At 39.7% G+C, this 20244-nt stretch overlaps 1 protein-coding gene across 13 annotated transcripts in view; it reads right to left on the bottom strand.

Moving 5' to 3' along the window:
- Positions 1 to 4948: 4948 nt before the first annotated feature.
- Positions 4949 to 20244, bottom strand: part of ZMYM2 (zinc finger MYM-type containing 2) — an 89078-nt gene continuing 73782 nt past the window's right edge. For 8 of the 13 annotated variants that reach the window (XM_073794903.1, XM_073794904.1, XM_073794905.1 and 5 more), the window contains 11 exons: positions 19337 to 19452; positions 18564 to 18732; positions 17219 to 17344; positions 16207 to 16301; positions 15611 to 15691; positions 14563 to 14731; positions 13504 to 13655; positions 8386 to 8500; positions 7506 to 7757; positions 7095 to 7215; positions 4949 to 5818 (listed from right to left, as the gene is read on the bottom strand). In XM_073794903.1, the coding sequence (XP_073651004.1) occupies positions 5626 to 5818; positions 7095 to 7215; positions 7506 to 7757; positions 8386 to 8500; positions 13504 to 13655; positions 14563 to 14731; positions 15611 to 15691; positions 16207 to 16301; positions 17219 to 17344; positions 18564 to 18732; positions 19337 to 19452 (1589 nt within the window). In that variant the 3' untranslated portion in view covers positions 4949 to 5625. The other 5 variants (XM_033843779.2, XM_073794916.1, XM_073794909.1 and 2 more) reach the window with 3 other exon arrangements.

The raw sequence follows: 20244 nt of genomic DNA, 5'->3' as shown, positions 1-20244 counted from the left end.
CTAATGTATGCTGGGAGCTTCTCCAGGTGCTCGGGACAGAGCAGGGAAGCACACTTGCCCCAGCCCGTGACCTTACCTTCTGGTGAAACACCTGCTCCTGCAGCATGGCGCCCGTGACCGTGGCCAGTGGTGCGGCCCTGCCCTATCCGGGCAGTCGGTGCCCACTCTCCCTCTGCAGGATGGGAAGCAGGGGGCACAGTACAGAGACCTGGCCTGCACTCAGGACTGGAGAGCTGGGCTCACTAAGAGCAGGGGCTTGATAAGTTACTAGACCTGTGTATTAAACTTATTTCATCGTACAAGTGATTGTGCTCAATAAGGCCCATGGCCCCATCTTATTCTGACATTCCATCACACTTTCACTTCTCCCCAACTAGACTAAGTCTTTCAGGAGAGGCACTGTGCTCCCAGTACCTGGCTTAGGGTACCTGAGAGAACCATCACCCGAGTGTTTGTTGAATGAATAAACAATGGCTCCAGGAAACAACAGCAGCCACTCAGAAAGCCCTATCACATTTATGTAGAACAGTCATGCTACAAATACTGAGGCAAACAGGAAAGTAAAAGAAAGCAGTTGTTCTTAAGTCTCAGCATGCAATAATGGCTCTACACCTGCCATTTTATTTATGGCTGTTCTAAGCGTTCCTTGCATTTTCCTTTCAACTGAATACACAGATTTTACAGTAAGCCTTCAGTTACCTCTACCCAAACTAAACGATACAAGAGAGAAAAAATACTAGATGTTTTATTGAAGGAAAATACTAGATCTGCCACTAGTTTTATTACAGGCTTGCAATTCCTCATCAGCAAGTCTGAGATCCAAGAAGTTTGAAAATCTAGCTTTTTGTGCTTGTGACAAAAGCCGAGCTAAGCCATGCAAAACTTTCTGTGGCCGCACACCGCTCACCCCGTCACTACCGATACCTGATTTATCGCTGAGGAGATACTGATTACAGGGTGTTGCCCCGAGCCCACTGAGGGTCCTATGTAACCTACAAGCACACGTTATTTTTGAAAAAGAAAATTCTGAATTCTAAACCCCCAAGAATTTCTGCTAAGGGACTACAGTATACTTACAGTCGTATAGAGACAAAAAGCAACTGAAGCCTGGTGCTGTACACTACTGCCATCTGCTGACGGCAGTTTAGAAGTACAAATACGTAATCAAAATGGAAACGTTTCATCTGCTCATAGGGTTACGAACAGCGACACCGGTGATTTAAAATAAATTTGAGATTCTATTTTTTTCAAAAGCAATTGCTATGAAATACATCCTCAGTGGCTGAAGTTCTTTTAAATTTCTATAATGTATTGGACCTCGTACGTTCCATCCACATCACATAACCTAGAAGCGGAATTATCTTAATTCAATGTGGTTTCATACTTTTCAGTATCATCTCTAACTCATGTTCTAGCGACCCCTTTGGGTGCTATTACAAGTTAGTCTGAAAGCCAGAGGTGAGGACTGATGCCACCAAAATGGAACCATTAAAATAACCAGAAATTGCTCCACTGACCATTTCTTACAGAGCCATAAGCAATGTCAAGGTTACAGGAATCTAAATAAACCACAGGTGGTGCAAATTCTATGAAAACTACTCTAGACCATAATAGCCTTTTAGGGTATTTCTGAGTGTCCACAATCTTGTCTGTTTTAAACTATTATGGATACATTCCCTACGTGTTCCCTAGGAGTTAAATAACCATACAAGTATATCTTGTTTACCCTCATAATTGTAACCTTTGGAACACTGCTGTCTTAATCTTTTATTTTCTCTCCCTCCCTAACTACCATGGTTGGGCAGTAGCTCTTTAGCACAGGGGAAATATGAAACAAAGATTTGTTGTTTAGATTTTGGGATAGTGAATTTTCATGTGCTGAGTTTACCTCTGAGGAGTTATCCAACGATACAAAGACCTCCGTTGGTATACCCACAGGATCTGTGGACCCCCTCCGGTTCTATTCCTAATATGTACTTTATTTACAGATTAAATCTTAGTTTCTCTTTGGTTCTTTTTTCTCAAAAGGTCTAAATTCATGGATTGTTTAACTCAGTAATCAATTAGGACATTATATGTCCAGATATTAAGAACAACTTTCTCTTGTCCAGTTCATTGTAAGGCAGGGGATTACAGCAACTTATTTGGGGTACCCCTCTAAGTAAATACCCTCTAGGTATTTTGGGGTACCTAGCTTCTAAGTAAAGAGGGGAAAAAAAGTACAAATTGAGACAGCATTTTAAGTGTTTCTACTCTCAGATCCAGACTGACACAATTAACCTGTTCTGGTCATCAACTTCTAAATTTATAAGATTTTGTTACGTGGTATCATTTTCAAGCATGATATACCCAGAAACGACAAAAAAAGTACTTAATACAGGAAAACAACATTAACAATGGTCTATTCCTAAGAACACAGTAGAATGGAAAAATTAAAATCCAAAGAGCTTCTCTAAAAATGAGTAAGGGGCTCATTAAGGGGGAAAATTCAACAGTATTGTAATTTCGTTAAAGAAACTTATTCTTTAAAAATATTTTCATGCACACTTTCACGACTGCGTTGTTTGAGGGGGTAAGGAGATGATCCTACAGGCAGGGTCCACTCAGAACATAAGTTATATGCGTATAACAATACATTTTGGAAATAACTGGCAAAATAAAAGTGTAAATTTTCATAGTGGTTTAAGACTGCAAGACATTTAAGATCTCAGATTAAAGGGACCGATTAAATTAGAGTAGTACAGACCAAAACTGTGCGATGTTACCACTTCTGCGTCACTGTGACCCTAACACGGTGCACTCCTAACCACCACAACCACAAAGCAGTCGCCCAGGACAGAGGGAAACCCCATCAGAAAACAGTGACAGAAGTCTGAACGCACAGCACAACACACACCCTCTCCCTATCTCAGTGTGTGCAATCCACTGGTAACAACTCCACGCAGTAGGAGAGAAAGAAACATGAACTACTATTCAAACAGAAAGTATTTTTATGGCCAAAAGAAGAGTTGAGCTTCTTGCCTAGAAAAGTCCTTTAATATCTTACATTACCCAATACAGTTAAAAGTCTTAAAAAAAAAAAAGAAAAAAAAAAAGCAAAGTGTTAATGAAGATTCAATTTAGCATGGGAAATTCACTTTTCTCAATATGGATTAAAAACTTTTGTATTGATTCATTTTAAATGGCAAAATCTTCAGAACAGAAAAATATAGCATCTCCAACAGACATCTAAAGGCAACAATATTATATTTACAGGATGCCGTCATCAGAAATCACTAAGCAGCAGAAAGAAACTATCATTTCACTACCCTTTTCTCAGCAGTCATCTAGGACCACACAAACTAAGGAGATTCAGGAACTAACGAAACATATTCTAGATGAAGCAAGTTTCACAGAACAAACAATTCTCATAAAATAGTATTATTTTTTTCTCCCCCCCCCAAGAGTCAAGTTAACCAATCGTTGGATTGCAATCAAGACAAAGACAAGAGCTCTAAATCCTTAATCATATCAATATCAAAACTATGTAGACACTTCTGTTTAGAAAAGCCAAAATGTACAATAAAGGAAATGAAAATAGCAAGACAAGGTGCTATTAATAGTGGGATCATAGCAGAAATGTAGGGTATTTGGTAAAATATACATTAAGTGACATTTGGGGAAAACTTTATTGCTCTTGATGGAATATAGCACCAGTTCAAAGAATAAAAGATGGTTAGGATTAATCACCTTTAATCAACAATATGCGTTTATATGAAAAGTGCTTAAAGCAGTAGTTCTGGAAAAAGGTGAGGATGAGAAATGTTTTGTATTATATATTTTAAATATGTTAACTACTTCATTAAACAGACAACAAGCAATCTATACCTATTTAAGTGTATGAGATTTGCTACTGTCAGTCTGATTATCAAATCCAGAAATACAAAATCAATTAAGGGACAGAAACGTTAATCAAACTTATAAAACAAGTTAGAACATTAAAAAGTAATTTTTATGCCAAAAATATTTGTTAATTATTGCTTAAATATACAGCTGATTACACTCGTGAAATTCTCCAAATCATAAATGAGAAGATTTCTTCTGAATGCTAACATTTACCCCAAGGAAGAGAGGAATATTTAAGGGGTGTGTAGACATTGCTTAACCACTGTGGAAAATAGCCCAATTTCCCCCAAACAGTTTTAGTGACGAACATCACTGTGGTGGCTGAGGAACTGGAAGCAAGACTACATGAGCACACTCAAGCTCTGTGAAGTCAGCCAAAGGAGTTCTTCATGATAACTGCAGCCGCCACTTCCTCGGCCTTTTAGAAGGCAGGATTTTATGTAAACTTCTTGTTCTAAAAGAAAAGGTCTGAATGGATAAATCGCTATGCAGAAGTACAAAGTTTTTTAATGCAATCTTCTGTAAGAAGTAATTAAAATGTAAAAGCCAAACAATCTAACATCGAACGTAATTTCCTTCAAGATACACTTTATCCATCAGCCTGCACCGTCAGTCACTGCCCTGCTAACCCTCATAGTGAAACGGGTGCTATCTCACTTAAACTAGCCCGACTTTCCGTGACAACAGTCTCAGGAGTGGCATTTTTAAATACCCAGCGTGTGCATCAGTCATATTTGAGGGCAGGCACAAGAATTCTCATGAAGTTGGTGAAGCTGTGGAGTACCACCACCACCTGGGGATGGAAACATGACCTGTATCTTCAAGGGGAGAGAAAAACCAAACGCTTATAAATGAAGGGGATTTGGGATACTTAGGGTTGACACAGAAAACAGAATTTTATATTTTCATCATTTTTGCAAAGAAAATGTCTCCATGATCATGTTATCAACATCATTCTTTATATATGTGTGTGTATACACATATGTACATATACACACACATATATATAAGTATACATACATAATTATTATTGTTTGGGGTGATGCAGAAAGCCACAAATGAGAAAAGGACACTAAGGTTTTAATAAGGGGAACAAAAAGTTCTGTTCACCAGTATAGATTCACATTACAGTACACCAGTATCGACAGCATTTTCTTGTCTATTTTTGGTACAGAAGATGGTATCTCTCTACATAACCTGGTAAGGCTTCAGTAACTAAAGCATAAAACAAACAAAACCCCCGCAAAAAAACAAAACAAAAAACCCAGCCTATTAGTTTACAGTTTATTTTAAAAATTCTGAAAGACACTGCAAGTTCTAAACTTTTAGTAGGTGCTCCCCACACACAACCATCTTGTCAAGAAGCCAGCAGAAGAGCCCCCTCTCCAGGAAGCTTTGCAACAGCAGAGGTGTGCAATATGGGCGTTTCTCACTACAAGAAAAACTTATACGTGGCACATTCTCATTCATATCTTGTAATGTAAAAAGTTACAAACATACCTAATCAAATAAATAATAATAAAAAAAGAATTTGAATGTATTTGTAAGTATCCTAAAACCACTACATAGAATAATGGCAACTTTCACTCACAGATTATTTACAAGGTAATACCCAGTGTGGGTACACTGCTACAAAACTCAAAACAGAAGGAGTAAACTTGAAATGTTTTCCATAGTAAAGATCTAGCAGCATGACTATCTAATGCTGTTTTCTCCCGATTGCTTCTAAAACGTTCCTTTTTACTCTGTGTCTTCGTCCAGTTCATAATTGTCTTTATCATAAATATCTTTTACTAAAAGAACCCGTACGAGCATATTTTCCAAGGTGTTTCGGTCCAACGAAGCAGACGTGTACCAGACAGGGCTGTCTGCAGAGCTAGAGCGTTCTGGTTGCAAATAGAAAACATCCATTCTCTGATTAAGATTCTGGGGACTTCAGGAGAAAGGAGAAAGTCCATGTCACAGTATGTACACGAAATTCCTCACAACTTTCTTCTTTTCTTTCAAGAATAATTCTGCTACCATTAACCACATTACATGGGCAGACCACATGCATAATTACCTACATTAAATATTCTATCACTGAGATATTCTAAAAGTTAATTTCTACAATAAAAGATTATTTTCCCACTATAATTTCTGTATTTCACTGAATCCAAGACACCATCGATAGAAACATTATTTTTAATCATTATTTTAATACTGCCATTAAACAAGTAAAGCACTGCCAATTATAATTTCAAGATGCATCAGTTATAATATGCATCCCAGTTTCAGAGACAGTATAAAATGTGAGAAATGTGTCTTAGAATTGATGAAATACAGTAAAACATAAAATAAAAATACTTAACAGCGTTACACAAAAGAAATAATTTTTAAAATAAGATAATACTGAGATAGGAATTTCCAACTAATAAATAGTTACTACCATTGGAAGATCCAGATACTGGTGCAGGGCCACCCAAAACTATCGTCAGAAATATTAATTATTAAAAATAATCATCCTATAGGTGACATTACTGCTTTTATGGTTCTTGAGAGTTAACCTGGAGAAAATTTATAAAAACAATTTACAAAACTGTTTACATAAGAAAATACATTCTGAGTTCATGCTTGCCTTTTAAAAATTACAGAGTGCATACTTAAAATAATGAACAAGCATAAAATAATTTGTGGTCTCCAAAAATTTCACTGGTTTAAAATATTTTAAACGCCTGTTGGTACCCGCGGGAGAAAGCAGTGGTGCAGTTGGAACGCACAGGGCCCTGAGAAGACGCTGCGCCCTGCCGACACCTCAGGGATCTCCCTCCAGAACCGAGGACTCGCCTCTCTCCACCTTCTCACCAGGGCGTCACTGGGACCCAGGCCCAGGCAGGACTGCTCTCTGCTTGCCACAGCAGAGCTGGCTGCAACAGAGACACCACAGCCCAAAAAGCCTAAGACATGTACTGTCTGACCCTCTACAAGTACAGCAGTCATTTCGTTAGCAGAGAGCGATTTCTTAACATGTGCTTAAAACATGAAGTATAAGCTGGGTATTTTATAATAACAGGACTAAAAACGTTATAACTGAAAGGACTTCATAAGTGAGAAAAGAGAGAAATCTAAAAAAAAGGACCAAGGAAAAAAATGTCACCTCTTGGTGACATAAATTCACAGCAACTAACTGTTACTACCATTTAAAAAAATCAAATGTCATTAACACTTACCTTTTAGACAAGTAGCATTCAAACATTTTCACAGGACATCTAGAAGGATTGGCTGTATTTTCAATTTGTTCAAATACTGGCTCATCATCTTCATGTTTTCTTTTTCCAGTAGTAATTTTATCTTAAGAAATAAAAATCACATAAACTTTCTAAGACTAACCTTGAAGAAAGGTGACACTATTCACTCTGATCACTCCTAGTATCTCTTACACCAAAGAACGGGACCAGGTGTGCTTCAGAGCTCTCAACTGTGGCTTCTGGTAATTCCTAATTTTAAGACAACATAGGCTGTCTTATCTTATGAAAATGACAGTCCTTAGGTTCTTAACAAGTGACCAGGTGGTCTTTAGTAAGGCAAGGAGTGGCAGTCCCTGCCACAGACAATCCCAAAACGAAAACCTGTTACACTACCTTCATTATCTGTTCCACATAAGGAAGACACTTGGTATCGAAGACATGCTTTATTTTCCATTGTTAAAGGGTTTTTTTTCCAATGCCTAAACACAGTGCCAAAGGAAAGCCTTAAGTGCTGTTCCACTGTTTTCAGGCCAAAATACTTAGTGTTAAAGTAGAACAGGGTATTCAGAAGAGCTACTGGAGAGTGTGATCCTAGCTGTTTTATCCTCCAGAGATAATCTTCTTCAACTCGAGAAAATATTGACCCTTAAATAGAGAGAAAGATTTTTAAAGAATTACAATAAACAGTTTTCATGTAACCAGCTAGAAACAGATAGAAGTTAATTCAAGAACAAACCTAGTCCAATCCTCCATTCACTCCAGATCAACTGGAATGAATTTCAGAATCACCTATGCGGCTCTGAAACAACACAGAGCCGGGAAACACAACAGACTACACAGCTAGCACCCCCGGGGTCAGGCCTGGAGTCTGCTCCTGGTCTTCCAGAGGACAAGCAGACCATGGTCAGAAGGGAATTTTACATCTGCAGAAATCCTGAAAAAAAATAGGTGATTTCCATTCAAACAAGTTTTCTTTATACAACTAAAACAGAGGTTTCTTAGAGAAATTTACGTCAGAATCTCAACTGGAGGGCTTAAGAAATGAGCATCCAGTTTCTTACTCCAAAGAAAGTGGGTCACGTTTATTACAAAGTTCTTCATAAACACTAGCTATCAACCACATTCATTTCTAATTCAACGAAAGACGGACCGATGCGTCCGTGAATAAGTGCTCTCTCATTTAAATTATTTCCTAATTATCTTTAGTACACTTTCTATAAACACAGAAAATCCCAGCAGCAAGTGGGCGACATTTTATTTAAAGGAGCATTACCATCTGGAAGTATGCTTGGTTGCCAACTTCGGAGTATTTTATTCAATTCTTGCTCAAATGTCTGGAATCCTGGATCAATAAATATGTTGTCTTTTCGATTACTACCATACAAGTACTACAAAAAAAAAAAAAAAACTTGAAGGATTTAAGATTTATATGAGCTAATTACAGACCACTTATACTCTATTTCCTAAGGAAAAAATAAACGTCTTACGTCTTTGTCTTTATTAGTATACTAATAAGAGATGATTGCCTTCTCTATATATCTGGAAATCAAAGAAACATAAGTTACCAATTAATCTGTTGCTTGAAAAACTCAAAGCTGAAATACAAAGGCAAGAACTCAGAACGTAAGAACTGGATGAGAATCTTCAGTCTGTCAGATACAAACAGAGCACGTGGCTCCAATGCTCAGCACACAGTCCACGGACACGAAGGGTGAGGGCAGGGCGGGAGGGTTTCTGTGCGTGAAGCCTCTCCCAGCAGCCTGTGAGCTTGATGCTTTTCCCCTTGTTTCCTCTCTATGCCCCACTCTCCTTGAGTTAGTGCAAATTTATGAATCTTACAACGTACTATGACAAACCTTAACAGTGAGGGTTGCTAAAGAATGACTTAAACACCAAAGTTTGCGAACTCCATCTCCAGTGGGTAAAAAGAACGCTCAAGTAAAATGTGTGACAACAGCACAAAGAACGGGAGGTGGAAACTGGGATCACAGGGCTTGAGGTTACCACATGTGAGACAGAGCAAGAAGGTCTGAAGGTATACAATGATTAACTGAAGACGCACACTGCAAACCCACTACAAATAATTTAACAGGCATAAATAATAAACCAATGATGGAGATAAATGTAATCACAGAAAAATAATTCAAAAGAAAGCAGAAAAAGACAAAAACAAAAAAACCCCACAAAGAACAGATACAGTGACCCCTCATCCAGTTTCACTTTCTGTGGTTTCAGTTACCCACAGTCAACCAAGGTCCAAAACTATTAAATGAAAGATGACAGAAATAAACAATTCATAAATTTTAATTGCAGGCCATTCTGAGAAGCCATGATGAAATCTCGCGATGTCATGTCGTCCCGCCCGGAGGGACGTGAATCACCCTTGGTCCGGCACATCCCGCACATCAGCCACCTGGTGGCCATCTGGGTTGTCAGATCCACTGCAGGGTTGCAGGGCTTGTGCTCAAGTGACCCTTACTTTACATAATTATGGCCCCAAAGCAAGAGGAGTGAAGCTGGCAATTCGGACACGCCAGAGAGAGGACGCACAGTGCTTCCTTTGAGTGAAAAGGTGACAGTTCTGGACTTAATCAGGAAAGAAAAAAATCGGATGCTGAGGTTGCTGAGACCCACGGTGAGAACAAACCTTCTATCTGCGATGTTGTAAAGCAGGAAAAAATTCAGGCTAGTTTTGCTGTCACACCTCAAACTATAAAAGCTACGGCCACAGAGGGTGGTCAGTGCTTAGTTAAGATGGAAAAGGTGTTCAATTTGTACAATAAGATTTTAGAGAGAGAGAGAGAGAGACACCCTCAATTTGTACAATAAGATTTTAGAGAGAGAGAGAGAGAGACATTCACAGAACTTTTATCACAGCATATTACGATAATTATTCCATTCTGTTAGTAATGATTGTTGTTAATCTCTTACTGTGCCTAATTTACAAATCAAAACTGTATCACAGGTAGGTGTGTAGAGGCCACTGTAGCATACACAGACTTCAGCCCTCCAGTGGGGATCCTGAAGTATCCCCTGTAGCTAAGGGGGGTCAACTGTATAACAAGCACAAACAAGCAGGATTTTCAATCCAGTGATTAATTACATTAAATGTAAAAGGTCTAAACCGGGGTCTGCACTACAGTCCTGAAGGCTGGCCCGCTGCCTCTTTACAAATACAACCAAGTTTTCTTAAAACAGAGTGCAAGCGCCCGGGCTGCTTTCCACAGATTAAGTATGGCCTACAGAGCCTAAAATGTTTACCAGCCGGTTCTTTAAATAAAAAATTTTGTTAGTCTGAACACACCAAGACAAATATTATCAGACTGGATTAAAAATTTTTTTAATTTGAAAAACAAGGCCGGGACTTCCCTGGTGACACAGTGGTTAAGAATCCACCTGCCAGTGCAGGGGACACGGGTTCGAGCCCTGGTCCAGGAAGATCCCACATGCCGCGGAGCAACTACGCCCGTGTGCCACAACTACTGAGCCTGCGCTCTAGAGCCCGCGAGCCACAACTACTGAGCCCACGTGTCGTGCTCTGTAGCAAGAGGAGCCACTACAATGAGAAGCCCGTGCACCGCAACGAAGACCCAATGCAGCCAAAAAAAAAAAAGATAAATAAAAAACAAGGCCCAACAATATGCTGCCTAAAAGGCACCTACTTTATACCTGGAGACACAGCAAGTGGAAAGTAGAAGGATGAAGAACATAAACCATGTGTGCGCTAACCAGCAACTAGGCCAGAGCACCATCATCTGAGTTGACCTAACGTTTCTCCCACTAGTCAGAAGGAAGATTAGAAATAAAAGCACCAGCTCTTCAGGACAATTACATAAGATCTGGCGGCGGGGGAGAGGGGGGTGCACACTGCTTATAAAACAAAGGGAATGCTTGCCACTGACTGAATTCACTGAGCGCTGACCCAGACGTCTTCAGGGGCTGACACAACGACTGGGAAGCAGAGGGAAGGAAAGACACCAAAGTGTGTAACACAGTTCCCTGTCCTTGGGGACAAAGGTTCCATGTCTTTTGCCACATTCATAAAAAAAGAGATGCACGCACATCTAGCCAAGCACGATGGGGTGGGAGGACCCAGGGGAACAGGCGCCCACCACCCACTCTGGGTAAACGTGGTGTGAAGGACTCGCACAGATGTAGAACAGCATGTGAAAGACTGACCGGGACTGTGGGGCTCACGTAGCCCCTTCTTTCTTCCTCAGACATTTCCATATTATGTGAACTTCTGGCGACAGCCACCACCCCTTACACCATCGGAAGAACAGGATTAGCTACCGCATCTGTGAGGGAGGAAAAGGGGCTGGCCCACCCTCACTTCTCAACACACCACCTGCCCCACACGTCCAGGGCTTGGAGAGGAAGCCGTGCTGCTTTTGTTGTCAGCCGGGGACGGAATCAGAAAACGCATCACACAGAGAAAGACGCACATTCTTCCAAAATAGCTCCTACCTCTGTATGCATCCTTGAAGTACCAACAAACAGCAATGATTTCTGGAAACTATCTTTTAGACATCTTATCACCACAGTGAGTTTGAAGATTATTTTTAAAGCTGGTTATAAATACCATACAGTCTTTTACAAAAAATTAAATCAAGCCTGTGAAAATCTGTCCAGTGATGAGAAGAGTAAAACAACTGGTTTTCCAATTGTGGTAAAAATACACAGAACATAAAATTTACCATCTTGACCTTTTCTTTTTCTTTTTCTTTTTTATAAATTTTTTGGCTGCGCCGCACGGCATGTGGGATCCTAGTTCTCCGACCAGGGATTGAATCCGAGACCCCTGCATTGGAAGCGCGGAGTCCCAACCACTGGACCCCCAGGGAAGTCCCCATCTTGACCATCTTTAAGAGTACTGTTCTGGTAGTAAAAATTTATTTTGAGGAAACATTTTTCAGTTTATAAAGAACCTATTTTAAAAAGAAAGGAAATTCTGACGTGTGCTACAACATGGATGAACTTCAGGACATTATGCTGATTTCACGTACATGAGGTACCCGGGAGAGTCAAACTCACAGAAACAGAAAGAAGGGTGGGCGCCAGGGGCAGCGGGACTAAGGGATGAGGAGTTAGTATTTAATGGGGACAAAGTCTCAGGTTTGCAAGACGAAGAGGGTTATGAAGATGGATGGTGGTCATGTTTCCACAAGATTATCAATGTACTTTATACCACAGAACTGTACACTTAAAAACAGTTAAGATGGTAAATTTTGTGTTATATGTATTTTACCGCAATTAAAGAATTGGAAAAAAATGAACCTACTTGAAGACATAATTTATAATCATTAATATTACAATCCATTTAGCTTTCAAACCTCTAATGGTATTTGAAGTTCTACTATATAAATATTTTGCTACTGCAAAATATGTGATGGTCTCTGAATACACAGTAATTTAGAGGTATGTGTTATTCCCCACCACTGCTTAGATAATCTTAGGCAAATTTCTATCCTGAAGAGGGAAAGTGAAATACAAATCAAGACAATTCTAGTTTTCTCCAGTAATTTATTCAGCACCTACTACCTGTTAGCAGCGAAATATTTAATTCGAGGCCTATAAACAAAACTCCACATAAGAACATTTCCCCCCATCATTGACCATATTCACAAATACACAGGATGGAAAGCTAGGGCCTTTTCTGGCCTCTGGGCTCAAACCTGTACTATCTGTTCAAAACTAAAAGTCATTATCGAAAGTGGATCTCCATGTTTATTATGGGAAATGTATTCATTCAAGATTCACAGACATGTGGTTGAAGTTTACCTAAAACCTCTAAAGAATGAAATCTTTTATAAGATGATTCCAAAGAACTAATGAGTACTTACACTATTTAACAAGTTAGAAACACAGCAGAGATGAAACAGACCTATTTGCAGAGGGAAGTCATTTATCTGTTTACATGTATATCAGCACAGATCTATATATACATATATATACCATGCCTCAGAATGTTAATTCATTTATTTGCAGTTGTAAGGTGGGGATGAAATCAACCTGATTATCATATATATACATGGTAACAAACACACACATCATTAGTCCTGTTACAAAAGATGCATGAGCTTCGAGTGGTCTGTTACTATGTTTTTCACCTAAGTTCTTTTTGGTTTTGGTACACAGTTTTGGAGAACCTGAAGTTCACTTTTAGGGACACAGCACATTATAGCAGAAACACCTGTACACAAAGTAGCTAAGAAAACCCTTTATAATATCCCAGTATTTTCGAATAAATTACTTTCGCCTTTCTTGGTAAGCCAATAAACCCTGACGTTCCGTAATATTCCTGAAGCAAAACATTTTTTTTCTCCAAGAACCTACCACAACAACCTTTCTTAACAACATTATATTCGAAAGTAACCATAAAATCACTCACCTCTTGAATCCCGAGGCAAAGATAATAGATGCTGTCAGGTGCATAATTCTCCCCATTTGGCCTTCGGATCTCATTGACGAAATGGGCCAGGCCATAGTCAAGCTCAGCCGTGCTGTGACAGAGTAGATCCTCTTTTAACTTTACTGACTTAGCTAAAAGGAAATAAAATTTAAAATAATAATTATTATTTACTGTCTTAAGATTAAGAAACTTTCTGAAATCACTTTATTCTGTGTAAGAATTTACAGGTAAAATAAGAGCTACATTTAAATGTAAAGTATTTTAAGCTACATTCATCCTTTTTAAAATCAAAGGCAGTTAATAACAAAAACCTTGATTGTTTTTTCAAGGAAAAACATATTTTTCATGTACAGTACATGCAGCTTCATAGTAATTAATGACTCACTTGAGTACCTTCTGGATTTTCACATACTATGGGTATTCTAATATCAGTCAACGTTAAGCCTTTACTGTGGATGAAGGAATGTTCTAAATTTACATGTATTTTCTAATGTAATTCTCATGACAACCCTACAAGGTGGGTACTGTTACCCCCCTTCAGAGCTGGGAAACTGAGATGCTAGTACATGAGGCAACCCTGGCAGTCTGACTCTAGCACCTCCATAAGGCCATACTTCCTACCCTCTCTGTGGTGCCACGGACTGGCCCATGCACAGTAAAGAGTCTGGCCTGCTGCAAAGGGCTCTATCTGCTTAGAGCAAACTTTCTTCTTTACCCACAATCATCATAATCATCAACTTCAATAAGGAAACAAGGTTTGCTTGAGTTGTACTGACCAGCAAGCAACAGGAGCTCCATGAACTGACACTACTGTAAGGGCTTCATTTGTGCAACACGGTGCATGCCCGTGTGTGTGCGTGCGTGTGTGTGTGTGTGTGTGCGTGTGTGTGTGTGTGTGTGTGCGTGTGCGCGTGTGCGCGCGCGCACGCTCAAGCTCACTCATGCACGTAAACGGAAGCACAGAAGAATGGTTACCAAAATATGAATAAAAACCTTGATTTTAAATAGGACATAGGGGAAACAAATCAGAACACTTACGAGATTTTAGCTCATCTAACACCAGAAGATCTTCATCAAGCTGCCTCGTTCTGACCCAGTGTTTCCAGGCGTTTACCCCGTACGTGTACTTGAAAGGGAAGCTGCACTCCGAGTTGTCAGAACTGTCATCATGACACTGGTACCCTGACACTGCCTTCCTCTTGGCTCCCTGGTAGTAAAACACCACTGTCAAATCTTCTTTTTCTTAAGCCTATATTATTTCATGACTTTAGGTAAGCCATCTCTCAACAAATGCACATTACAAAGAAATATATTTACATGATTAGAACTGACTGGAATTTCTGATCTGAGAACAGTTACCTATGACATTACTTGAAATCTCTCTCCAGGAATGCTGTATTTCTGCATAAACTACTCTGTACAACAGAATCGTATTAACTACTGCTGTGAGTTGAGAGTCACTGATGAGAAAATACATATATAATAATTAAAATCTGAAATAGAAGGATTCAAAATATTAATGTAAGAGAGAAACTGAAGAACTTCTCAAAGACACCACCTCATAGGAGATGACTCCTCAACTCCTTCCCACTTTCTTTCTTTCTTTTTTTTTTTTTTTTTTTTTTGGTTTGCAGGCCTCTCACTGTTGTGGCCTCTCCCGTTGCAGAGCACAGGCTCCGGACGTGCAGGCTCAGCGGCCATGGCTCATGGGCTTAGTTGCTCCATGGCATGTGGAATCTTCCCGGACCGGGGCACGAACCCGTGTCCCCTGCATCAGCAGGCGGACTCTCAACCACTGTGCCACCAGGGAAGCCCCTTCCCACTTTCTTGATGGTACTGTTTGCTGTACAAAAATTTTAAATTTGGATATAACCCAATTCATCTATTTTTTCCTTTTGTTCCTGTGCTTTTGGTGTCGCATCTAAGAAACAGTGTCTAACCCAAGTTAATGAAGATTTAGGCCTATGTTTTCTTTTAAGAGTTTTATAATTTCAGTTCTTACATTTAGGTTTTTGACTCATTTTGAGTTCATTTTTGTGTGTGGTGTCAAGTAAGAGTCCAATTTCATTCTACCACAAGTACTCACTCCTTTTTTCAATTTTCCCTTTCTCTTTCTTTTTTGGAGAAATTTGTGAAAGTCATCTTTTTTTAAAGAAAACCTTGCTTTCTGTTGGAAATGAGAAATACGGACAGTTGTTACTGATGTTCGGAACAGCGATACCCGTTTGTACATTTACATCTGGGGTCCCTGAATGAACCGCCCAGCACGTCTTCCTATGTGCTGGGATGCTTCAGTGAGACCAGATGTTACAACTGTGTACCTCAACCTCATCAAAAATACCAATGGAAAAAACAGCTCCCTAGAAAACAGTCTCAGTTGTTGTCTAATAATTGAATTTACTTTTTTAGCAAATATGTAAACCTTTTATCAATGACAACCTTTTATCAAGATAAAAATAAAAAGTTGCAAAATTCACTCTTCTTCTATGAAACTACAACTAAATAGGATATACTTTTATTACCTAGAAATGAAGTAATAAAAGCTTTACCTCTTAAGTCTTTTTTAATTCCAGAAAACAAAGTACCTTCCCACATTCTCAGGTACAACTGAAGCTCAAGTACCCTTGCCCTCTATTACACAGAGACAGGATGTGAATGCAAGAATACTGTTACATTTCATACCTTTTTTTTAGATCGAGGTCTAGGCTGTTCCTCATATTCTTCTCCAAAAACAGGTGGTAATAAAAACTCATTTTCCATATCAAGCTCCTCAGCAGCTGACAATTGAATCAGAAGAACTTTCATTTCAAACGTAATAGCACAGACTCATGCTATATAAACTCAGCCAACGAAGGACCACCCGCTGAATGCGCACACGCACCATGCGCAGGGCAGCCTGTGCTGGGTGGAGAACAAACCATTTTCTCTACCTAACCTGGTCTATAAGTTCTGATAACGCCTGTTCATACTCTTAAAAAACACATGTACAATGCGTATCAACATGGAATTTTGTGGAAGTGTGTGATAGAAAAATTACTAAAACCTGAAATTTAATTATAAGATCTAAATGGTCTCAGTACAAATCTGTTTCAGTCTAGTTTCAATCTATTAAATCTTTTCCAATGTAAAAGGCTTTACATTCTATTCAATATGCTTATTGGCCATCGATAAAGAAAATAAACAATGAAAAACAGAACACATTTCTTTTACAACAAAAGACCTGAAAATATTTGTTTCCCTTTGAAGGTTAACTTAATTTTCAAAACGATTTTAAGAAAAATACTATCAATATTTTATTTAAATAAAAAGACACCAACACTTCTATATGTGTAAAAGTTTCTATAATAAATTAGTTTTAAGAAAGTTTCTTTTTAAGGCTCTGGGAAATTCCTTTTAAGTTCTGTAAAAGTTTCTATAATATGTATCTGTAAAAGTTTCTATAATAAATCAGTTTTAAGAAAGTTTCCTTTTAAGGCTCTGGGAAATTCCTTTTAAGTTCCTACAATTCAATATATGTTTCAGTTTGGAAGTTAACTGCTGAGTTTTATCTGGGTAAAAAAGAAAAGACCAATAATAACAGTACAGGCAATGACATGAACATTAGATTGTTAATGATCATAACCACGATTTTGACACCATAACTAAAGTGCAGAACCACACTTCCACTGAAAGAATAAAACAGAATTTCTATTACCTCTGGGGAAATCTATTTCAATGTCCAAATCTGGTTCATATGGTACATCAGGCATGTTGGACTCTGTCTCTGGGTCAGAGTTCTTCAAGAGATCTGAACCAATTATGTCCGTTTCAATAATTACACCTGTAATCAAGCCATAATATCATCAGAAATCAAAATAGAAAACTGCAACAGTACCTACACATAATCTGGCAAAAGCCATTTAACTGTAAATGCAAGATAGGAATACTTATATTAACATGTACAAAACGAAAAAGCATGCAGCTACCTTGAAATGTAAGCTACTATAAACTCTGTATTAGATAATCATGAATACACAAAAAGTTTCAATCTTGTAAGTTTTGACTGCCCCTCTACAAAGTTAAAAAGCATGCTTTAATAGTAAAACAACTCTGTAGAGTGTTTCTAAGAGCAATCTCTTGTCAAAAATAAACTTACGAGCACGTGTAACTAATTTTCAACATTCTTTTTGAATTGTGACCTAGGTTTTCACATCATTCAATATAGGCTTAGTCACAACCGGCTTCTAACGTTTTGATTGGTTGCTTTAAACACATTTGTACTGCAACCCAGTGAAAAAAGACATTTTATTGAGTTCAGGGTAGTGGTGGGAAACAGAGACACATGCATACACAATGGAAACAAAAGTTTCACAAAACAATACCCTTTCTAGGAGGGATTCATGCTGACATATTTTTTCCGTTTCTTTCTTTCTTTAAAAACAAAAAACAAAAAACAAAAAACCCAGAAAACACTGGTTGCAACCCACTAAATCCATTTCCCACTCCCTAACCGAGTGCTTGCCCAGCACTGTCCCTGCGCGACGCCCTGTGCTCTGGGTGAGGGGAGCAGGAAGCTCAGGGCAGCCCCGGAGGGCTGAGGCAGGAGAAGCATTCCCAGACACATGTCCTGCTACACCGCTTGGCAAGCACTGCCCTAGTAGAAGTTAAGACAACGCTGGCTTAGATAATGCAACTTACTTTCTTAGCATAAATCAATAAAACAAAATTGGGGATAACCATCATAAAATAAGAGTTTGAGTTATAAAAGCCTACTGCAACTTAGTTTTTTGTGTCTGAGCTCGTCCACTGAAACAAGAATAACTTAGAGTCGATTTTACAAGTTAAATCCTGTTAGCAATTAAAACAGGGACCGTACAAGTTCCTGGGCTCGACGTCAGGGAGCACCTGCTAGATACAGTGCGGGCCTCATAACCCGAAATCCACTTGTGCTGCAGCATGCCCACACCCGCTCAGGCTGAAGCACAGCGACAGCCGGCCTCGCTCTAGCAGCAGCCCCCCAACCCCGATGTCGTCCCCCCCCCCAGCAGCGGGGGACTCACTGTGGATGTCGGTGCCCTCTGCCTTCCCCTCGTCCTCAGCCATGTCGGTCACTGTCAGCAGCTCTGTGCCCAGGGGATCTGAAGAAACTGTGCTTTTGAGCTCCTCGGCTGCCGCAGGGATCTTCTCACTGCTGTCCGAGGGGACGGGCAGAAACACGGGGACTGGCACCTAAGTAACCAAAGGACTTACTCTCAGGCTCACTTAACATTACAAGGTATTTTTCCAAATTAAAAATCACTCTGACACATGATCTACTTCATAATGCTGCACTGGTCAGAAGTTTTGGGAAGAACACGTATGTTAAGTATCACAAAGAAAGCCCCGAATACAAGCAGCTACTTTTTGAAGTAACAAGTAATTTTTGAGGCATTTCTGTCACCAGGGGACTACAGTACAGTAGGCCAGCCCTGACACAGTGTCCCCAGCACTGCAGGGGATGACATTTATATGAGCCTCCATTCCATGTATCAGTTGTAAACCTTACGGTTCACAAATCTTTCTTTCTAAAATGAACACAAATATGTTTACACAGTATGTGTAAAGCAGGTGCAGACACTGGCTGAACTTCACTCTCAAGGACGAGCACTTACCTGATCACACACACAGCAACCCCTGGCAAAGCCTCAACCAGACCCAAGTGAACTGCTGATGAAAAGCCAAGCCTCCACCCTCTGTCCCACCAGTGTCACTGAAGCAGTCACCGCCAACCCACTGCTGCCCCGCCTGCACCTGAGAGATCTCAGGAGGAAGGGGAGCTGAAAGTCTGACTTACGGGCACAGGAACGGTCGTGGGCACAGGGATGCTCTGGCTGTACATGTGCATGGGCACCGGCACGTACACGGGCACCGGGATGGGCACCGGGACATACTCTGTCCTCCACTCACCATCTGGGGGCACAGAACGTGTTCAAGGAGCAACGTCAACCATGACCACCACTTAAACACAGCTGCTCAGTCAAAGTAATTTGGTAACAAAGAAAAATTTAAGTGCCTCAGTACCCATTTAAAAGAAGTTCCCAGTTTTCACAAAATTAGGTAAGTTAAAAACAACAGGGACTTCCCTGGCAGTCCGATGGTTAAGACTCCATGCTTCCAGTGCAGGGGGCACAGGTTCCATCCCTGGTCAGGGAACTAAGATCCCACATGCCACGTGGCGTGGCCGAAAACAAACAAACAAAAAAACCAAAAACAACAAAACTGAATGCAGTAGCTGTCCTAAGTTATAGAGAGCACAAACAGAATTTAGACTTTTTTTTTTTTTGGCCACGTGGCACGTGGGGATCCGACCAGGGATGGAACCTGCACTCCCTGCAGTGGAAGAGCAGAGCCTTAACCACTGGACCATCAGGGAAGTCCCTAGACTTTTTTTAAAATAGAAAAAAAACATCTTTTAAAGTATTATATGGTCCCAGACACTCTCACACCCCCACAAAAAGGTTTACTTAATCAAACAATCAGAATACAGCTAACGTTTAAATTTGATGAAAATACATATCTGAATGATTTCAACTCATTCTGACAAGGAAACAATAGTTATGGTTATAGACCACACTCAAAGAGATGGTTTTCTCAGAAGACCACTGTAACTTTAGTGGGTCTTGGCCCCCAAGGAAATTTTTGATACAGCATTTTATCACTGGTGACATAACTTGCAGGCCTTTGTTAGAGACTGATCTTTAT

Source organism: Tursiops truncatus, chromosome 18, assembly GCF_011762595.2.
Source record: "Tursiops truncatus isolate mTurTru1 chromosome 18, mTurTru1.mat.Y, whole genome shotgun sequence".
In the NCBI taxonomy this organism is placed as follows: Eukaryota; Metazoa; Chordata; class Mammalia; order Artiodactyla; family Delphinidae; genus Tursiops; species Tursiops truncatus.
This window is presented reverse-complemented; position numbering and strand designations above follow the sequence as displayed.